The following is a 22,052-nucleotide window of genomic DNA, read 5'->3' on the forward strand; positions in this document are numbered from 1 at the left end:
TGGGCCTTTGACTCAGGGCCTGAGCACTGTCCCTGGCTTCTTTTTGCTCAAGGCTAGCATTCTGCCGCTTGAGCCATTTCTGGCCATTTTCTTTATATGTGGTGCTGGGGAATCGAACCCAGGGCCTCATGTATACGAGGCAAGCGCTCTTGCCACTAGGCCATATCCCCAGCCCTGTGGATATCTTTTGATTACATTTATTCCTAGGTAGTTTCAGCTATGGTAGCTATTGAAAATGTGATTGCTGGGAAGTTTGAATTTTGTCCAGTATTGGCAGGTAGGCAGGCGTTCCTGGGGCAGAGTTGCCAAAATTTGTCCGGACCTTGAGGATTCCTTCACTGTTTATTTGGCTGAGGTTCCACTGAGGTGCATCAGATTAATAATGGAAGTGATGCTAGACCAATGCGACCTGGTGAAAGACAGAGTTCTGAAAAAAATAGTGTTAGACAAACAGAAAAAAGTTGTGCAGCCCACAGTGCCTCTGCCAATGAAAGTGACTCCATCAGCTACTCAGGTGACAAAGCAGATTGCCAAAACTGTCACATCAACCACAACAAGAAAGCCTGTCACAAGAGCTGCCAATGATAATGAACCAGAAAGAAAGGCACCAAGTAAAGGAAGACCTGCCATGAGATAGAAATAAAACCTGATAAGTAATAAGATTCAAGAAGCAAGAGAAGAAATCTTGGCCCAACAATGTATCACTTACTCTACCAAGACAATATAGCAAGATTTGAAGGAAACACAACTGTCCTTTGAGTTCTCTACCAGTTAAGGAAGAAGGAAAGAAAAAATAAATGACCATGATAGGCACTGGTGGCTCATGCCTATAATCCTAGCTACTCAAGAGGCGACATCTTAAGATGGATGTTTGAAGCTAAGCCTTGCAAAAAAATCCGTGAGACTTTTATCTCCAATTAATCACAAAAAAAGGTGAAGAGAAGCTTTAGTTCAAGTGGTAGCAAGCTAACCACAAAAAAACCCTCATGGACAGTGACCAGGCCCTAAAGTTAAGCACACAGAGACTAATCTTTGGTGATGAGAAGTATCAAATCTCACTTTTAACTTAATGTGTTTCTAAAATATTTACCAAATAAAATATTTATATTTTAAAAAAGAAAATGTGATTGCTTTGTTGATTTCTTGTTTTAGTCAGTGACTAGCAATGCTATTGCTTTCTGCATATTGATTTCAAATTGTATTCATACCTTTGCTATTTTCATTTGTTAGTTCTAACAGGTTTTTTACAGAAATTGTATTTTATACATGCCAGTGAAAATTTGACTTTGTCTTTTCTAATTCTGGTATAATTTATTTCTGTCTCTTGACTCTTTTGCTCTGACTACTACTTCCACATTTTTGTTGAACACAATTGGTAAAAATGGAATCCCTTGTTTGGGTCCAGAACTTAGAAAACTTTTGTATTTCCCCATTTGTCATGTTAGCTGCTGGCTTATTAGGTAGGACTTTCATTATGTTTTATAGGTTCTTTCAATACTAAATTTAATCCATGGTTTTTTATCATACAGGATTGCAGACTTTTATTCTTTTTGGACCTATTGAGATCATTGTGTGATATTTGTCTTCACTTTATTGATGATATGTATCATGTCTATTGATTTGCATATGTTAGATGATTTTTGCATCCCTAGGATAAATTTCACTTGACCAGGATGAATATGTTTTTTGATGTGCTGTTGAATTCAGTTGGCTAGTGTTTTACTGAGAATTTCATCTCTCTATGGTCATCAAAATTGGCCTGCAGTTGTTGGTATTAGGATAATGCTGGCCTCATAGAATGTGTTTAAAAAATTCTCTCCTCTTCAATTTTTTTTGGAATGAATGAAGAGGAGTTCACATTAGTTCTTTTTAATGTTTGGTAAGATTCATTAGTGATCTTCCAGGTCCTAGATATTATTTAATGAGAGACATTTTATTCCTGCTCCAATCTCATTACTTATTGTTGGTCTGCTCAGGTTCCATTTATTATTCAATGTTGATAAGTGATATGTATTCAGAAATTTATCCCTGACCTCCAGTTAATCAAACTTGCTGGGGTATAATTGTTTATAATAATTTTGTTTCTGTGGTACCAATTGTAATATCTCCCTTTTTTATTTTATTGTGTGTTTACTCTTTCTTGTCCAGGTTAGAGTTGGTATATATGTTTTAGAAAAAACAGCTCTTCATTTCATTTTTCTTTTATATTTTTCATGTTAATTTCATTTATATTTGTTCTGATCATTTTTATTCCATTCTTTTTTTAAATTTGGGGTTTGGTTATTTTATTCTCTTGAACACATTTTATGTAAAATGTGGTAATCCTCATTCTTCTGATTCTATTTGGGGCTAATTGCCTGTTCTTCAATTCCTGGCTCATTACTCTTTCACAAATATCTACAACTTGCTTCCATTCCACACTTTATTTGCTGGCCAGGCTTGGAGATTAACAAGGTTATATAAATTCTATGACTTTTATATAATGACCAAAATAACCCTTTTGGACTTCTAAATGAAATGTATTGCATTTGTTTAGTTTCTTTTTCCTTGCTTAGTTCTATGTGTTTTTTTTTTAATAAAACAAATTGCATTTTTAAATGAGAGACTGAACAATCCAATTCATGACACTACTTTATAGAAATATGAAAATCTAGAAGAATTGGTATAGGGGTCTAAAACAAACAGTAGGACTTAAATATAATCATATCTGGCTCCTAATTCTGTTTTTCTCAGACCATTGGTCTGCTTTCAAAATATCTCTTAATATTGTGCTAGTTTTTGTTTATGAAAACCAGAGGAAAAATACTCTTGTTGGCATATTTTTTGGATTAGCAACAGGGTAAATGAAAATGCCTGTGCACATAACTTAGAATATAAAAATGCTAGCAAGGAATTTCACTATAGCCACATGAGGAAAAATTGTCCTAAGTGCATGTTGTTAACCATAATTTGCATTTCTTCAAATGCTTGCTAATTATCCAGTGGACTTTTGATTCATTCTGTGGTGTGATGTTTCCTGAGGCCCATTATTTTAACAACTCACTTTTTTAATGCTGTGACTTGAGGTACTGCAGCCATTTCAGTGTTCTACAAACCGAAATGAAAAATGAAAGCAGCCAAACAGATTTCTGGGAACCAAACTTACAGAAGAATGCTAAGGGAAGTGTAATTCCTGTGCAGTCCTCATTTGGGGAAGAATTTATATTCTTCCATGTTAATAAAACACACACAGGCATATTTTCCCTCATAAATTGATTGCATATTTCAAAAAAAAAAACCTTGAGAACCAAAGAGAATTTATTTTGTCCTTGTTTCTTGGGCAGGTATTATGAAAACTAATCCCACATTTCATTTTTATGGAGCACTGTGGTTTTCAGGGTTTTTTCCTATATGTCCTCTGGATTCTCATGAAAGAACCAGATAAAGTTAGCCGAACTAGACTTTTCTTTAATCTTTAAGTAGTTGTACAAGGGAGATATCATTTATCAAAGCAGCATATGAATACAATGCATCTTTTTTTTTTTTGTGGCCGGTCCTGGGCCTTGGACTCAGGGCCTGAGCACTGTCCCTGGCTTCTTTTTGCTCAAGGCTAGCATTCTGCCACTTGAGCCACAGCGCCACTTCTGGCCATTTTCTGTATACGTGGTGCTGGGGAATCGAACCTAGGGCTTCATGTATGGGAGGCAAGCACTCTTGCCACTAGGCCATATCCCCAGCCCCCTACAATGCATCTTGATGAGTGTCACCCCCATCAACAAACTCAACCCCTTAGACCCACTCCTTTCCTTACATTTCTCAATGTTGGGGCACATACAATAAATTGTTGGCTTCATTCTCCCCCCTCCTCTTTCAATGTCTACCCCTCATTGCTTGCCCACCCCCTTTGCAAGTACTCATTTGTTAGTGCTTATTTTGTTCTGCTCTCAAATTGAACTGGACTTTTTGTTCATGGTCTTTTATCTTAAATCTCAGGCCAAACGAATTTAATTGAAATGTTTAACTATTTCAAGATCCAAAGGCCAAGAGTATACATTGTGTGCCTAAATGACTATTTCCCAGTTGCCAGGAAATTTCTTTATTCTTACTTGTAGCTTAAGCACAGTTCTGCCTTTATTACTCTCTTTCCTCCCTCCTTTACTTCCTCCCTTCCTCTTTTTATCTTTACAACTTCTAAGACCCTCTCTCCTCCCTCTTTCCACTTTTTGAATTGAATTTATCTTCGAACCCCATTTCTCTTTTTGTTACCTGTTCTTTCTACTCTAAATAGGCAAGGTACGAGTTGTCTGTCTCCTTTATTACAAGAGACTTGTGTTCATCTGGAAGATGTACTGCTACATGTAATCATTTTGTGGATTCATTTAAAGGAGATTTCAAAGTCTCTCCATGTTGCTTCCCATTTTAGATCCATTTATTTCGTCCCATATGTATTGACCATGTACTGTGAGACAAATCAGGAGCTGCCCTCATGTATCACATAGTCCAATGGATATCTGAGTAAACAAGCCATCCTCTTTTTATCAAGAAAATTTAATTATGCTTGCTAAAATGTAAAGCATGAACATTGATTCCCTCTTCCCCAACCTGTCCCATTCTATGCTTTGAACTCAGTAATAATGAAGTTTATTCACATCAAATATACCCAGGGAGAGAACATCAAAGACCTGAATATAATAATTAAACCTACATTTTGAGATCACTGATGGAGGGGCAGTCTATCTAGAGAATATTGGTTGTTACCGTGTTACCCCCATGAGTATAATTTATATTTTAAAATTCCATTTATAGTTTTTTAAAGAGTGGGGAATTTGATTTTAATCTGCATATGATTTTCAATAGGCTAGGGAATTGTTTGCTCCCACAAGTCAGATCTACTGAGATAACCTGCTCCCTTTAAATCTAGAAAATTAATTATCATCAGAGTATGGTTCAGAACAAGAATAACCCTTGGTATTGGCGGTAATTGCTAAATTAGTTGGAAGATAAGGCCACTGAAAATGTGGCTCAACTTGAGAAGGGAGCTGTGAAGAAAGAATAGATAAGTTGAAATATGTTTATAGTACATGCTGAAAAGAGAAAATCCTCTTTCTAGGACCCTTGTCAGAATTTCTTTTATACCATATACTCATATCTATAAACTGTTTTTTGATTCCATGTTCTAAAAATATTTCATGTGCATAGAACAAAGTATATTGGCAAACGGTATTCTATACCTGGATATGTTCCTTGTAAGTGGTACACACATATGTGAAAGATGATATGTATTGGGTAATACAGTCATCCTAATAATGGCAATGCCAGTTTGTGTATAGATAACTTCTGTAGACACTTTACTACCTCTGGACCTAAGGGAATAAGTGCAGCTCATTTTAAACTATTGGTTTGTAATGAAATGTATTAAAAGGAAACATTTGTGGGCTATAGTGCAGTCATCAAAGCTTCTCAAACCCTGCTGAGAGACCCGGACTCAAATGAAACACTGCCATCCTAGTAGTGGTATCACAGTTGAAAACAGAAGAACAGGAGAGGTGGATGAAAACCTTTTATTACAACTTATGTTTTCCAAATTAGTAGTTTTAATCAGTAAGTAGTTAGTAATGGTGTGTGTTTTTTGGGTATGCAGGTGTATTTAAGATACTAGGATGATTTATGTGGTATACAGATTTATTTAAGCTCCCTTCTTTTGATTATGGTTCCTGGGTAGTATAGCTATACACTCAGTGGCATGGCCTTTGCTGGACACTCTTCAGAAAATTCACCATCACAGCTACACTTCTTTTGACCTCTTGGCTCCAATTCTATCAGGTCAAAGATACTGTACTCTCTTCACCCTTGGTCTTCAGTGTCCAGGGCAATAGTACACCCTGTTACTTCTGCAGATTATAACAAAGAAGAGCAAATTACACTAGACTCAAGTCCTTTGTTCTAAGGCAAACGAGTTTCTGCTGCACCTTGGCTCTTGTGATTGTTTGCACATACATTCAACATAACTGATTTTCCTGTCTTTGTCACTGGCCTCTCAAAGTCAAGGTGGATATACAATCTGCCTTAAGGACAGCAGACCATTAGTATCTGTGATTGTAACAATTCCCCAATGCATAACTACTATGTGCTATTTTTGTAGGGTTTCAACGTGCTTTCTTCTTTTCAATGATATTTCAACCTCTAAAGAATTATTTCTCTCTTGATATAGTGGAAATAAATTGGCAAAAAGTAGTGTTAGATTTTACTCCTGGATCCATATGTTCTGAAAATGGGGAGTCCTCATTTCTTTCTGAAAATATTACTGTTATAAGCTGGAATGGATTCTATCGACACAATTTTCAACATTCAGTGAGAAGATACCAACCTTGAGCCTTAAAGGGAGATGATTACACAGATGAAAGACATTAGGGACAGATTAATTATTCTATGAGCTAAAAAGACATTGTTTCTCATAAAGCACAGACAGGCAAGGGAGGTAAGCAACTTTTAAGAGAAATCAGTGCATGGAAGATTATAAGATACAAGGCATATTTTATTTTGTACTGCCAAGGAATTGCTTAGTGATTGTGCACAGAATATGTTACATCTTTTAAACTTATTCACGAATTTTTATAGCAGATATTTACCCAGTGCTTAAACTAGTAGCACAGTGATTACTGTCTTCATTCATGCCAAGACCATTATGGCACCTTCTTTTAGGCACTAGTAAGCTTGAGCAAGCATCTGCAAATCCACCAAAATTGGATTATTCCCTAGCATATGTCTGCCTGCTCTCCTGGAATAGGGTTTCCCCAGCTTGGGTCACATCCAATTCCTATGAATCATTGTCAAGACAAGGACATGCAACTCAACCTTATCCCCTTTTGGTAGGCCATCATGTATTGGGTAGCATGCTGTCATTTTATGACATTTGGTAAAAACCAAGCCCCTCCTGCCAACTCATTCCAATACCGAATAGAATCAGTGTCACACACAGAGAACAGAACACTCCTTTCGTTGTTTCAACATTCTTTTTTTGGCCTCATTTTCCTCTCTCTAAAGAGCTTTGAGTCCAGATTTAGTGTGTATGACTAAGAAATTGCCAGGATGTGACAGATAATTCAGTTCATTGAGTCCTTTTTTTTTTGTCATTTTCCAATAGTATAACGATTGCCAAGTTTTCCTCATAATGTTGTAGGCGCTATGTTATTCTTAACAGATATTAAATCACCCTATGCAGAATCTGTCCATATAATGGCAGCCTCCTACATATGGCTGATTTTATTCTGTGGTTTTAAGGAAATTCCCTTCAGATTTTTAACTGGTTGGTGGTGTCCGTGTCTGAATTTCAATATTTGAATAGAAATCTCTGAAATTACAATTCTACCACCAGTAATTCAGTGATCCAGTAATGGAGTGGTCTGTCATTATCTAGGCATTATGAATTATAATTTTTGAGAGGGGAAAGAGATTTAGAAATAAGTAAGATAAGTTCCTGGCCATCTGAAGCTAATCTCAGGCCTTGCTACTGATATATAGATAGTTTCTAAGACCACAGATATGTATGTATATAACCTATTCTAACAGTCTTAGGGAATGATACATAAACCAATGGAAAAGGGAATAGAGGAATGACATTCTAACCAAATGATATGAATGGCACCTGGGAAGGCATATAGGGTTCTGACAACACTGGAAGGCATGATAGTGACTGAATACTGGAGGATTTTAATGCCTCATCAAGTCAGTTGTTGTTCTTACTATAAACTAGACAAGGTAAAATTATTTAAAGTTCCTGAAGAAGGGGATTTTTGTTCTAGGAAGGCAAATCTTCCAGCAGTATAGAAAAGACTAGGTAGAAAATTGTTCCAACAATTCAGGGAAGAAGTCAAGAAGGCACATGGAAGACTAGTAGCAGTGACAATGGGAGATGAAGAACCCGCATCCTGGGTTGGAGAGCATTTCAGTGAAAGCAAAGGTGTTATGAAATGTTAAGGTGTCTGATGAAATGCAATATTTCCTTGAGAATTTTTAGTATCACCCAAGTTCATAATGCATCATTAACAATTGTGTATGGAATGTCAAATGAATGCTACTATTACCCAAGATGCTAAATGCAGCACTTTTGGGAGACCTACCCTTAAAATTCACATCATTTATTGAACTATATATTGTTTATGCAACTAAACAGTATCACTCATCCACCTTGATCTTACATATTATTCACCAGATTTATTTTCCAATGCTTCCTGACAGTTACAAAATCAATCTCTATGCAGTTCTGTTTATCAGAGGAAATTTAAACACTATAGTCGAATTTCTTTGTAAGCATACTTGTGTTGAGGAATCCTTTTCACAGTCCACAAATAGAACACTTCAACTTCCTACTGCAGGTACTTGTACTAGATCTATGTTTGTCCCTGAAAAGTTGGAATTTTTATGAATCCTAGGCAGCTCTAACAAAGACTCACCTACCCTGAAATAACCCCTTATAGATACCATGCCCCATGTATTCTAGAGAACAAAAGGAGAAATAAGTCAAATTACTGCCTGGAGCAGAGTTTATGAATTCCAAGAAAAGCGGAAAGAAAATTGTTTGGGTCCTTAACTTTTATAGAAAAACTGAGGAATGTGTCCATGTTTGCTGGAGTGATTTTAAATGCTTCAGAACATTTTTCTCAGCTGATGTATACAGTTTAGAATGATAGCCAGTATGAAAATGAAGAAAGTGTTTCTTAAAAGACTGGTGGCTACTTTTGAGCATCTACCCAAAAGACAACAAAAAAGAACACACTAAAGCCACCAGCACAACAATGTTCATCGCAGCACAATTTGTCATAGCTAAAATATGGAACCAACCCAGATGCCTCTCAGTAGACAAATGGATCAGGAAAATGTGGTACATATGCACAATGGAATTTTATGCCTCTATCAGAAAGAATGACATTGCCCCATTTATAAGGAAATGGAAAACCTTGGACAAAATTATACTAAGTGAAGTGAGCCAGACCCAAAGAAACATGGACTCTATGGTTTCCCTCATAGGGAATAATTAGCACAGGTTTAGGCTAGTCACAGCAGAGGATCACAAGAGCCCAATAGCTATGCCCTTATGAATGCACAATATGATGCTAAGTAAAATGAACTCCATGTTATAGAAACCACTGTTATATCACAGTTTTAACTACTTTCAACATGCCATGTGAAACAGTAGCTTTGTTTCTTGATGATCCTCTTGTATCCCCTTCCTGTGGTTGTACCCGCGCTATCACTGTATCTCATCTGAGTACCCTGGATACTGTATATACTGGTATTAGGGAAGTGAAATGGAATATCAAAATCGAGAGACAAAGGATAAAAAGACAAAGGACTCCAATAGCAATACTTGTAAAACCATTTGGTGTAAACCAACTGAACAACTCATGGGGAGAGAGGGAAAGGGGGCGGGGGAGGGGGAATGAGGAGGAGGTAACAAATAGTACAAGAAATGTACCCATGGCCTAATGTATGAAACTGTAAAAGAGTAAAAAAATTAAAGAAAGACTGGTGGCTGAGGTAACATGCAATTCAAGGTTTCAAATGATTTGATGATTCTATCAACAGCTGATAAAAGCACAGTAAAATTAGGAAAAATCTGGCAGCACCATGGATTGTCTCTATTGAATGGAGTCCAGTTACCATTTTTCTCATTATCTTTCCCTCTAAGTGGACACATTGATATAATATGGATTATTTAAAATCTGTTGTTCATTGCATTTGATGTATAAATGATCATTTTAGTGGTTGCTTATTGCATGTGTAAGTGCATGCCACACAGATGCCAAAAAGAATATGCTAAGGATTTCCCTCAAACATTCTGTCATGTTTGGAGCCCTTCATTTGAATTGGCTCAGTCCTAAGGAAATGACAGAAAATCACATTCCAAGGTTCAAAGTACCCTGGGCTGCTGTCTCATGTATGGTTGTAGAATTGCTGTAATTTCCTTGCTTTCATATTGATTTGCTTGTAAATATTACTGTAAGGCAAAGATGGAGTGAGGGGGCATTTTTTTTCCTTTCGTTAAAAAGTCAAGGTCCAATGATCTATAAAAATCAATTTAGTTTACCTGAAAGTAAAAGACAGCTTTTCTTTGTAGCATCCTTTTAGAAGTAAAAGCAGTGACACCAGATTTAGCCTCAGGCATATGACAACCATAATGTATAATAAATAACTTGAGAATCTGTGAAATGTAGGTACAAAGATTATTTTCTCTATATTTGAAGTAAATAAAGTTCCATATAGCCTCCTGCACTTGTCTTTTCAGTCCTTAGCTCTTGTATTTTCCAGCATATTGTACTTATGTGGTTATTTCTTATCTTCCCTTACTACAAAGAGAGACAGTCATTGATTTTTTTTTCCCTAAAGCATTGTGTGAAGTGTTATTTAGTTTGTTAGGTTCCAATAACACTTGTTATGCTACTAAAACAGGGCATGTTAGTTATACACATACACTAACTAAATATGTCCTACAATCCTTAAAGGCAATTGTTCTACATATTCATTACCTTAAGCATCAAGGGTTGTTTATTTGTTTTTGTTGCAGGAGCATTTCACACCTGAGTGCAAATTCAAAGAATCAGTGTTTGAAAATTATTACGTGACATATTCATCAATGATATACCGTCAGCAGCAGTCAGGCCGAGGGTGGTACCTAGGTCTGAACAAAGAAGGAGAGATTATGAAAGGCAACCACGTGAAGAAAAACAAACCTGCAGCCCATTTTCTGCCCAAACCACTGAAAGGTAAATTTGATTCTGTAGGGATTGTGGCTTATGTTATCAAATATAGTCGTTTAAATTAAGTTTTTACTATATTGTTGAAAATGGAACTTAATTCCACATTAAAGCACTTAGAAGTATACAAACATTTTATAGCCTTCAAAATCATGAAGTCAATAATATAAAAAAATCATGAAGACAATAACACATTGGGAATAGCATCTACTCATTGTGATTTTTATTTTTACAGTGGAACATCTGTGTTTAGTATCACCTTATTTAGATGGAAGTACCCACCTTTCCAACTCAGGATAGTTCAGAACCTCAAATTACATGACAATAGTAAAAACTGGTAGCCGTGATAAACGGAGATGTTAAAATGTGTGTATCCCTAACATACTGGAGGAAGGTCTTTTCAACCTTTTCTAAGGCCCCAACAATAGTCTTAAGAATTCATGGATACTTTGTTTTCCAGTGATTTCTAATAGGTTGAAACTTAGTTAGAAAGGTGAACAATCGGAATAGGCTGTAGATGATAATAATTTCAAAAGTATTGAGGCATGATAAAAGACAGAGATTACCTAGCCTAGGACTATAATATGGGTTTAATGTAGTGAACATTATGAGTTATACAGTTCCTTTTCTTGATCTACACTATCAAGTTTCAAGTCTGAGCTTCCTGTTTCACTTCTTCTATTGAAGTGGTTAAATATCTACTGTACCTTAAATTCGTTTATAAAATATGAATAAAGCTAGTATTACTTATAGCCCAGCAATAAAAATTACCATTAATGGAGTGAAAAATTATACTAAAATCGCCTTTTATAAAGTTTCATTATAAATTATGATAGAAAGCAGTGTTTTAAAATGTTCTAGCTTAATATTTGGTTAACACAGTATATAGTTGACCACATTTAAACTTCCAACAGCTTTATTAAGTACATTTTCATTGAACTTCCCATAAATAATTATAAATGGTAAATGTTAGGCATTCAAAACATACACTACATAACAACATGATATTTTCCTTAATTTGATCTCATCCATTCTCTATCAAATATATGAAAACTGAACTTTTCATGCTTGGTTTACTGCATAAAAGTCTAGTTAAGTAGAAGAACATTGAGGAACAGAATGGGATGTCCATTAACAATGAGTTCCGTTCATTCTTATTTTCTTTTTCATTTTTAAGTTGATTTTATCAACAAATAAAAATTATATATGTAATATATATGTATATGTGTGCCTATATGTATAAGTTTGTATGTATATATACATATACACATCTATGTCACATATGGAATAAGTTCATACTGTGGAGTGACAAATTGAGTACATTAACATACACTTTGCCTCCTATACCTATTAATTTTGTCTGGAGTATGCTTAAAATCAATTTTTTTAAGCAACTTTCAAGAATACCATATACAGATCTGCCCATTTGAAGGCTTTCCACCCTCCTTATATGTTTTCCAGTGGCCATGTACAAGGAGCCGTCACTGCACGATCTCACGGAGTTCTCCCGATCCGGAAGTGGGACCCCGACCAAGAGCAGAAGTGTCTCCGGCGTACTGAATGGAGGCAAATCCATGAGCCACAATGAATCAACGTAGCCAGTGAGGGCAAAACAAGGGCTCTGTAACAGAACCTTACCTCCAGGTGCTGTTGAATTCTTCTAGCAGTCCTTCACCCAAAAAGTTCAAATTTGTCAATGACGTTTACCAAACATACAGGCAGAGTTCACTATTCTATCTGCCTTTAGACCTTGTTATCATCCATACTAAAGCCCCATAAATTTAGAGTGAGCTTGTGCAAAAGAATGCCATGTGTTATCAATGAACTAAATATGGGAGAAGGACTGCCAAATTTTCTCTTCATCTCATCTATACTTTGGGGATGACAAACTAAAACCAAACCAAAACAAAAAATTTCACAGCACTGATGCTGATCAAAATTTGTTCTGCAACCAAGAAAATCTAAAAGACCACAGTCATTCTTAAACCACAAATAGAAAGAAAAGAAAATTCTCTGCTTAAATGTTTGTAGAAGCAAACAAAATTATGTGAACTGTGTTGTTTTCTTGGCTTAATGTTTTCTATTTCTGCTTGATTCAGTGTACTCCTTACTCTCATATAGCTCAACTTTCCAGTTTCTGAAGTTCAATGGTTCTATTGACTCTATGTCACTTAATCCAAATCATCCAAATTCAGGGTTGAATCTGAATTGGCATCTCAGGCTCAAGGTAATAGTGTTGTGATTTAACCTTTTTTTTTTTAGATTTGTAGTATTCTGATCAAGTTCTGTGCTGTACTTTGTGCGTAGAAATTGAGTTTTGTAGTCAACCTCAGTCAGTAAAGATAACTTACAAAGAAAAGATCCTCCTCAAGTGTAGATTTCTCTTAATTCCATTTGTGTATCATGTTAAACTATTGTTGTGGCTTCTTGTGTACAGGTAAGAACTGTGGAACTGTGATGTCTTCTGTGTTGTTAAAATAAGAAATGTCTTATGTGTATATCTATGAGTCCTCTTGTCATTGTATTTGGCACGTGATTATTGTGTACAAGGAAATACTAAGACTGGTAACCCCTAAAAACATATATTATACTTGCTACTGGAAAAGTGTTTAAGACTTAGCTAGGTTTCCATTTAGATCTTCATATCTGTTGCATGGAAGAAAGTTGGAATCTTGGCATAGAGTTGCATGATATGTAAGATTTTGTGCATTAATAATTGTTAAAATCTGTGTTCCAAAATGGACATAGTATGTACAGGCAGTTTTCTGTCCTGTGCACAAAAAGTTAAAAAAAGTTGTTTAATATTTGTTGTTGTATACCCAAATACGCACCGAATAAACTCTTTATATTCATTCAAAGAAAAAAATCCTTGAGTGTGTGTTTATTGAGTATGCAGTATGTTATCAAATATATCAGAAATTGGAGTTACATACTGAATTTTTATACATAATGTCACTGCCTTCAAATAACCTACAGGCTAGATATTCATGTTAACATGAACGTGGTATAAAGTGTTTCTTAATCTTATGACACCAGGTTGGTATTAGAATTCTCAATGCTGTTCGGGGACTAAACGTTTCAATGAAAATGTAAGTTGTACTATTCTCAGTTCTCTACCACTCACCATGTGATTTGTCCTTCTTCATCAAACATTCTTGTTCTTTGTGAGAGAAAATATTAAATATCTGAACTCCTTTTCACCTCTGAGAGCTAAAGGACAATGTATAGATTGACATTGATGGTTTTACTCTACATCCCCAATGCTGCTCTTTCTTAATGATGCACACTTTGCAAGACTGGTGGAACAAACCATAAGAAGTGCTTTACAGGGTATGGTATGTGTCAGATAGTTACTGTGGCCTAAGCAACATGCTTTTGCAGAGAGAAGAGGCTGCCTAGTTCCAAGATGTTTGGAACACATTCGGTATGAGATCTTTACTTGGCCTTACACAGTTACCATGTGATTTCATCTAAAGCCATGTCGACCTACTGCAGCTATAAAGCACATCTATATGAGGTGAAGCTGGACCTCAGGAGGCCTTGTAATGTGTTTTAACCACCAGTAAACTCACTAAACACCTCTCCTTAATAAGTCTTTCTGATTTCTAGCAGTAGAGAGAAGTGTCACTGCATTGTCTCCATTTTTCTCCAACGAATTTAAGGTTTGGTTACTGACTAGTTGGTTTGCTTGGTATTTTTCCCCACTATTCAGAAATGAAGTATATATTCTGGTGAAACCTAACCAGCATTGTGATGGCTCACGAAAATTGACATAAAAAGAAATTTGACATAAATACCCAGGAAGAGTTCTCTGTGAGTCCTTTTCTGAGTGTCCTCTAGCTGTTTTAAACAGAAGGTGATGATCTAAAGAAAATTATAAACAAAAATGCTTCTCAGATCTCACTTTTATATACTTTCATTGCTGTGTACAAATCAGTCAGTAGCATTTTCTTGATAGAGAAGATTATACCTACCACATGCTGGATGAAATTTGAAAAGAAGATTCTATTTCCAGATAATTTTGGAAAACACTGCAAACGATTATTGCTCAGACTTTTGTACCTATCAGGACCATCTGGAAGATGTAGAAGACTCCAATTGCTACCCCTCCATCACCTTCCTCCAACCCAAGTTTCTGGCTGAGTAGACATGAGGTAGACAAGATTCTAGTGGGCCTGAGCCTGCTCTTGAATTTTTGTGGTCAAATAATGCCCTGCTTCAGCCTTCTGAGTAACTGGGAACATAAGCATGTACCACCCTGTGTGCTTTCTATGAGATCATTCTTCAAGAAATTTTCAGTTCTAGAATTCTAAACTAATAAGATCTCAATTCAATATCTACTTTTTTTTTCATTTTGATTTCAAACTGCCTCCTATCTTTCATCTAGACACGTTGTACACATGGGACCTCAGGCACACAGCCAAAAGGACTTAGAGATGCTCTATTCTTTTCCTCTAGGAGACTGACCATGTTCAATTAGGAGACTAGAGCAGCAAAATTATAAATCCAGGCCCTTCTGGCTTTGGAAGCTGTTCTATCAATTGTGACACTTGTACATAGTAACAAGGAACCAAGTTTGGCCCAATATGTTAACATGTCTGCACATGTTTTCTATTCTCAGTAATCGCATACGCTCTCAGAATAATTTTGTTTAGGTGTTATGTAAAGTTAACAGTGGGAGTAAAAGAAATGTACAGGGCAATGATTAATAGCTCAGCTTCTCTTAAGCAATTGCTCAGCTTGCTGTATTATGGATATTTATTACCTTATAAACTGTCAATGCTACACCACATGGTACTGAGGCCTGGATATAAGCATTCACACATAGATAAATGGGTTCAAGCTGAGTCAATGCTGGAGAAAAAAAAGCATTCTGGGGTTTAGGAAAAGGAAAATTTTCTTTCCTTACTGGGATTAATAAAGGGAAACTCCAATTGGAAGTAACTATTCAGTTTTAAATTCTTCACATATGAAAATCTCTCTTACTAATACCCTTGTACAAACTATTTACAAACCAAGTATTCTTTTTTTTAAATTCAGTAACAGAATGAACTAGTTCTGAAATTTAAACTACTATAATCTTCCCTTTAATATAATACAGCTGAAAAGACCATCTTTTTTTTTTTTTTTTTTTTTTTGGCCAGTCCTGGGGCTTGGACTCAGGGCCTGAGCACTGTCCCTGGCTTCTTTTTGCTCAAGGGTAGCACTCTGCCACTTGAGCCACAGCGCCACTTCTGGCCGTTTTCTATATATGTGGTGCTGGGGAATCGAACCCAGGGCCTCATGTATACGAGGCAGGCACTCTTGCCACTAGGCCATATCCCCAGCCCTGAAAAGAACATCTTGGACAATGAGTTTTGTGGATCTTAAGAGCATTCCAAAACACATGACTATTACATTCACAAGATATTGCATATCAGGAAGTGTGTGTGTGTGTGTGTGCGTGCGTGCGTGCGTGCGTATGTAGGTTATGAGACAGAATACTAAATAAATCACATTATTTCTTACAGATATTTCTTTCAGATAGATTTGTTTAAATACACCTTCAGAGTTCCTTAAAGTTACATTCACTAAGTATAATATATAATATCTTGTATAGTATCAGTATAAAATCTTGTGGCTAAAACTGTACTAGATACCAAATACACAGGTTCTTTCTACAAATGCTCAGTCTAACAAAGAGTACAAGAAATGTATCAAATGCCTAATGTATGAAACTGTAACCTCTCTGTACATCAGTTTGATAATAAAAAATTGAATAAAAAAAAGAAAAGAAAAGAAAACAAATGCTCAGTCTATACTGATCAGATATATTAGGATAAAACTTAGAATGTGATGAATGCTTTAAAGCTTTTGATTTGCTTTTAATGCATAAAAATGCAATACCTATCCAATGACTGAACAAAGGAAGACAGAATAGATATGTAAGACTGTTTTGTATACTGCTGATTTTATTATTAACCTGAAATACACTGATATGAAATAAGACAATAATTGAACCTAGGGACAAGTGTTAAGTTTATTTTTTAAGTACTGCATATAGCAATGACATGGAAATTAAACTAGTACAGTATAAAATAGCTCCCTAAGGATCTCCAGAGCAATATTAACAATAGCTAGAATATAGAATAGATGCTTATTAATAGAAGAAGAAAATGTGAATATGTGTGTGTGTGTGTGTGTATGAATACATTTTAGCTCCAGAAAAGAATGATATCATTTGTGGCCACATGGATGGAACTGGAGGACATTATGTTACATAAAACAATTCAAACATTGATAGTCAAGTACTGATGATTTTCATTCGTACATGAAAATTTGAAACATTGATGTCTAAAGAAGCACTTCTCAGACAGTCCTGGTGGTTCATATTTATAGCCCTTGTTACTTCCGTGTTACTCAGTAACAAGTAGCAAGTAACTCTTGTTACTCAGGGGAATTGTGGTTTGAAGCCAGCCCAGGCAAAATTTTTGTGAGATTCCCTCCCACATCTCAACCAATAAATAAATACTGGGTATGATGGTGTGTGACTGCTATTCTAGCTGTAGCTACACAGAAAGCACAAACAGTACAGGGAAGTCAGGATATGAACATGAGATCCTATTTTTAAAATAACTAAAGGAGGGGCTGGGGATATAGCCTAGTGGCAAGAGTGCCTGCCTCGGATACACGAGGCCCTAGGTTCGATTCCCCAGCACCACATATACAGAAAACGGCCAGAAGCGGCGCTGTGGCTCAAGTGGCAGACTGCTAGCCTTGAGCGGGAAGAAGCCAGGGACAGTGCTCAGGCCCTGAGTCCAAGACCCAGGACTGGCCAATAAATAAATAAATAAATAAATAAATAAATAAATAAATAAATAGATAAATAGATAAATAGATAAATAAATAAATAAAGGAAAAATATTAATTGTTAAAGTGTAAAAATCCCATTACTGACAGGCACTAATGGCTCACACATGATCTGAAAATCATGGTTCAAAGCCAGGCCAGGCAAGAAAGTCTATGAGACTCTTACCTGCAATGAATCACCAAAAAAACCAAGTGGATCTGTGGCTCAAGTAATAGAGCACAGCTTTGAGGAAAAAAAAATCTCAGAGATGGCTCCTAGTCCCCAAGTTCTATCCCCAGGGCTGGCACAAAAAATTACTGCCAAAAGTTGAAAATTAATTTGATTTGACAATGTCAAAAATCACCTGTCTCGGGCTGGGGATATAGCCTAGTGGCAAGAGTGTCTGCCTCGGATACACGAGGCCCTAGGTTCGATTCCCCAGCACCACATATAAAGAAAACGGCCAGAAGCGGCGCTGTGGCTCAAGTGGCAGAGTGCTAGCCTTGAGCAAAAAGAAGCCAGGGACAGTGCTCAGGCCCTGAGTCCAAGGCCCAGGACTGGCCAAAAAAAAAAAAAAAATTACCTGTCTCAATAGATAAACAAAATTATTTGACCATACCCAAGAATCTTTTATGGTAAAATAATTGTTAAAATTTGAGCATACCTGAGAATTTAAAGTTGAGGAAAGGAATTGGACAAAACCAAAAAGTCATAATTATTGGTAGAAGACTGAATGATACTCCTTTAACATTAGGAATAAGACTGAATATCTGCTATCTTCATTTCTTCCCAAAATTTTACTATAGTTTTAGCTAGTACAATTTGATAAAAAAAAAAAAAGAAAGTAATCTAGACTAGAAAGGAAGAAGTAAAATGTTTTATATCAGATTACATGATTTATATAGAGAAAATTATAAGAAATTTATAAAAATTAATTAATATATACATATAGTAATGCTACAGGTTACAATATCAATATACAAAAATAAATAGTATGTAGCTTAGTGGTAATGTGGCAAGGCCCACGGTTCAATTACCATGACATAAAAATGTCTTATTTCCACAACCTGTCAATAAATAATCTAATATGAAATCAAGAAAACAAATTATTTTAAAATAACATCAAAATAAATACTTAAAATTAAAGAAGTGCAAGAATCAAACCCTGAAGACTATAAATCACTGTTGAACAAAAAACATTGAATAAGAAGACAACTGCGTACTTCTGCACTGGAAGAGCTCACATTGTTAAGATGGCTTTATAAGCTGTTTCCTTCAGGATTTTCAGAGAAAAGGGAACCAATGGGGCAAGAGGTCAGAGAAAGAGAGAAAAAGAATGTACTTATAAACATATTTATTTATTTTAAGGAATTAGCTCATGTGATTTGGGGGTCGATAAGTCCAAAATCTTCAAGGCCAGTTGCTAGGTGGGAAACTCAAAACAGAACTCTTCATTCCCAGAAAACCTGTTTCTACTCTCAAGGCCCATCCATTCATTGCATAAGACCCATTCTCATTGTCAAAGGTAATCTCTTATTTCACGTCAATTAATTGTTCATTCATGTTAACTATATCTACAAAGTACCTTTGTGCCAGCAGTAATGTTGATGCTTGATTAAATGGGTATTAACAAAACTGTCACATAAAGCTAGCAATCATTGTCCACAAAATTAATCTATAGACGGTGCAATTTCCACTAAAAATCTTTACTGCTGTTTTGAATTCAAATGTAAGAGTTTAGGCTGAAATTTATAGGGAAATGTGAGTAAAACAGAACAAAAACAAAGATAAAGCAAGCTACGGCAGTCAAGACAGCTTGACAGCTGTAAGAATCAATATAGATCCATGTAACGCAATTAGAAGTACAAAATAAATCCTTATATTCATTAACCACCTGAAAACTAGAAGTGGCGCTATGGCTCAAGTGGCAGAGAGCTAGCCTTAAGCTGAAGAGCTCAGGGACAGTGCCCAGGCCCAAGCCCCATGACTGGAAAAAAAAAGAAAATATTCTTTCAGTAGGATACCAGAAGCATAAGCAATAAAAGAAATACATTTGCTTCATCAAAATGAGATTGTTGAATGGCAAATCCTGTGTACAGCTACTTAAAGATAATTAAAATATTACCAAAAAAGTGGAACAAAGAAGCAAAAATTATTTTGCTTTATAATTCATATGAAGAAAATGAAATCTATACAAGGGGAGAAAATACTTGACAATAATATACATGGTAAAGGATTCAAATCCAGAACATATAAAACACTCTTACAATCCAACAATTTAAAAAGATGTTACGCAGTTTAGCTAGGCACTGGTGCTTTATGCCTACAATTATTGCTACTTGTGAGGGTTAGAATGGGAGGATCATAGTTTAAAGCCAGGCCATGCAGAAAAACATTCATGAAATTCCACCTTAACCCATAGCTGGATGCAGTGACATGTGCCTACCAACCCAAACAGCATGAGAGGCTCAGATTGCGAGGACCATGGCGTCAGGCCAGTCTACAAAGAAAAAAATCCCACAAGAGTCTATCATCACAGAGGGAACCTGAACACATTGGCACACACCTGTGGTTCCAGCAATGACAGGAAGCTGAAAGGAGAGAGGTCCCACCTCAGGTGTGCATGGAATATGAGACCCTAACCTGAAAGAAATTCCTGTGAAAAACAGTGTTGAAGGGATGGGTTTGCCAACCTAGCAAGTTCAATGCCCTGAGTTCAAATTCCTTGTCATCTACTTATATGGAGTAAAATGAACTGAATTCACATTTCTCTAAGGACTATAAAAATATAGCCAATAAGCACATACATGGAAAGGATACTCAACATGAATCATTTGGGTAATATTAATCACAGCTATAGTGAGATTGCAATAACCACATTCACTAAAATGACTAGAAAAAAAGACAACACATACTGTCAAGGATATAAAGAAAATGGATCCTGTCATACACTGATACCGTATGAAATAACATGTTCTCTTAAAAATATATGCACATGGGGCTCAGATTGTGGCTTAGTGAGAGTGCTTGCTTAGCATGCATGAAGCTCTGGTTGCGATTCCTCAGTACCACATAAACATAAAAGGCCAGAAGTGGCTATGTGGCTTGAGGTAGAGTGCTAGCGTTGAGCAAAAGAAGCTCAGGGACAATGCCCAGGCCCTGAGTTCAAGCCCCAGGATTGGGAGAAAAATAAACAAAAACTTGTACACAAATGTTCACAGAAAAATCACTCATAATAGGTACAAAGTAGAAGCAACCAAATGTACACTAACTGAAAAACTGATATATATATATACATATATATATATATCCATGCAATGGAATGTTTTCAGTTATAAAAACTAATGAAGGACTGACACCTTAATATATTCATGAACTTTGAAAACATGATAAAGACAACAAAGACATCGAAGACATCGAAGATTAATATTATCTGGTTCCTATTTATATGAAATGTCCAGAATAGGCGAACCTATAGGAGAAAAAGATTAATAGAAGCCAAGATCTAGACAGAAAATAGATTACTAGTTGTAGGGGAAGTTTGGGGTATGACTGCTGATAGGTGTCAGATACTGGTGTTCTTTGTTCAACTAAAACCACTATATTACATGCTTTCATAAATTAAAAGTAAACAAACACTCCAAAATCCATAATTAAATGGAGTCCTTGAACTATTATTAGTAGGTAATATGTCTGTAACTTGTTACAGTTTATGTATCAGATGAACATGATAGGGACCCATGATAAAGGAAGAAAATGCTTTCTAACAGCTCTACTACCAGAGAAATGGGCTTCAATTTTGCAGAGATCTTTGGGTTTGTGAGGTTTCCTTCTGCCATTTCATGCTCCTAGATTTCTTTATATATTAAGGATGGCTAATAACAGTAGTTTTCTTATAGGTTTTTAAAAGTATTTCTTAACCAAGAATGAAGTCCTACCATCTACAAGAAAATGGAAGGAACTGACGATCATCATGATGAATGAGATAGAAAAAACTAAAAAAGCTAGATATACATGTTCTTGTTCATTTGTTGAGTATAGACCTAAAATAATGACAATTGTAGTATGTAAGGGGACATGAATGTTAAAAGGGGAATGTCTAGGAGAGGATTGTTCAGAGGGGAAGGAGAAAGAAAAGGACACTGTGAGTACATATATCTTTTTAAAAATTTTATTTCTTTATTGTCAAAGTGATGTACAAAGGGGTTAGAGTTTCATATGTTAGTACACCACACACACACACACACACACACACACACACACACAGGAGCAAAGGAAGGAGATGATATGGCGGAGGGTTTGAACAACTATTATTACTAAATTTAACAAGTTAGAACAAGTTCTGGAACACAGTAAGTGAGACATCTTAGCTACTGTATATAACATGACTGGGGGTCAAATGAGATAGTATATGCATAACATAATTGTTACTGCTGTTCTTATTATTGCATCAAACCTCTGGGAATCTGACACATTACATTGGTCTTTAT

At 35.9% G+C, this 22,052-nt stretch overlaps 1 protein-coding gene across 4 annotated transcripts in view; it reads left to right on the forward strand.

The window, feature by feature from the left end:
* Window positions 1–13,081, forward strand: part of Fgf13 (fibroblast growth factor 13) — a 471,678-nt gene extending 458,597 nt beyond the window's left edge. For all 4 annotated transcript variants that reach the window (XM_048335843.1, XM_048335844.1, XM_048335846.1 and 1 more), the window contains 2 exons: window positions 10,544–10,742; window positions 12,195–13,081. In XM_048335843.1, coding sequence (XP_048191800.1) covers window positions 10,544–10,742; window positions 12,195–12,331 — 336 coding nt within the window. In that variant the 3' untranslated portion in view covers window positions 12,332–13,081. The remainder of the gene's footprint in view (window positions 1–10,543; window positions 10,743–12,194) is intronic.
* The last annotated feature ends 8,971 nt before the right edge of the window (window positions 13,082–22,052 follow it).

Source organism: Perognathus longimembris, chromosome 28, assembly GCF_023159225.1.
Source record: "Perognathus longimembris pacificus isolate PPM17 chromosome 28, ASM2315922v1, whole genome shotgun sequence".
NCBI classification, from domain to species: Eukaryota; Metazoa; Chordata; class Mammalia; order Rodentia; family Heteromyidae; genus Perognathus; species Perognathus longimembris.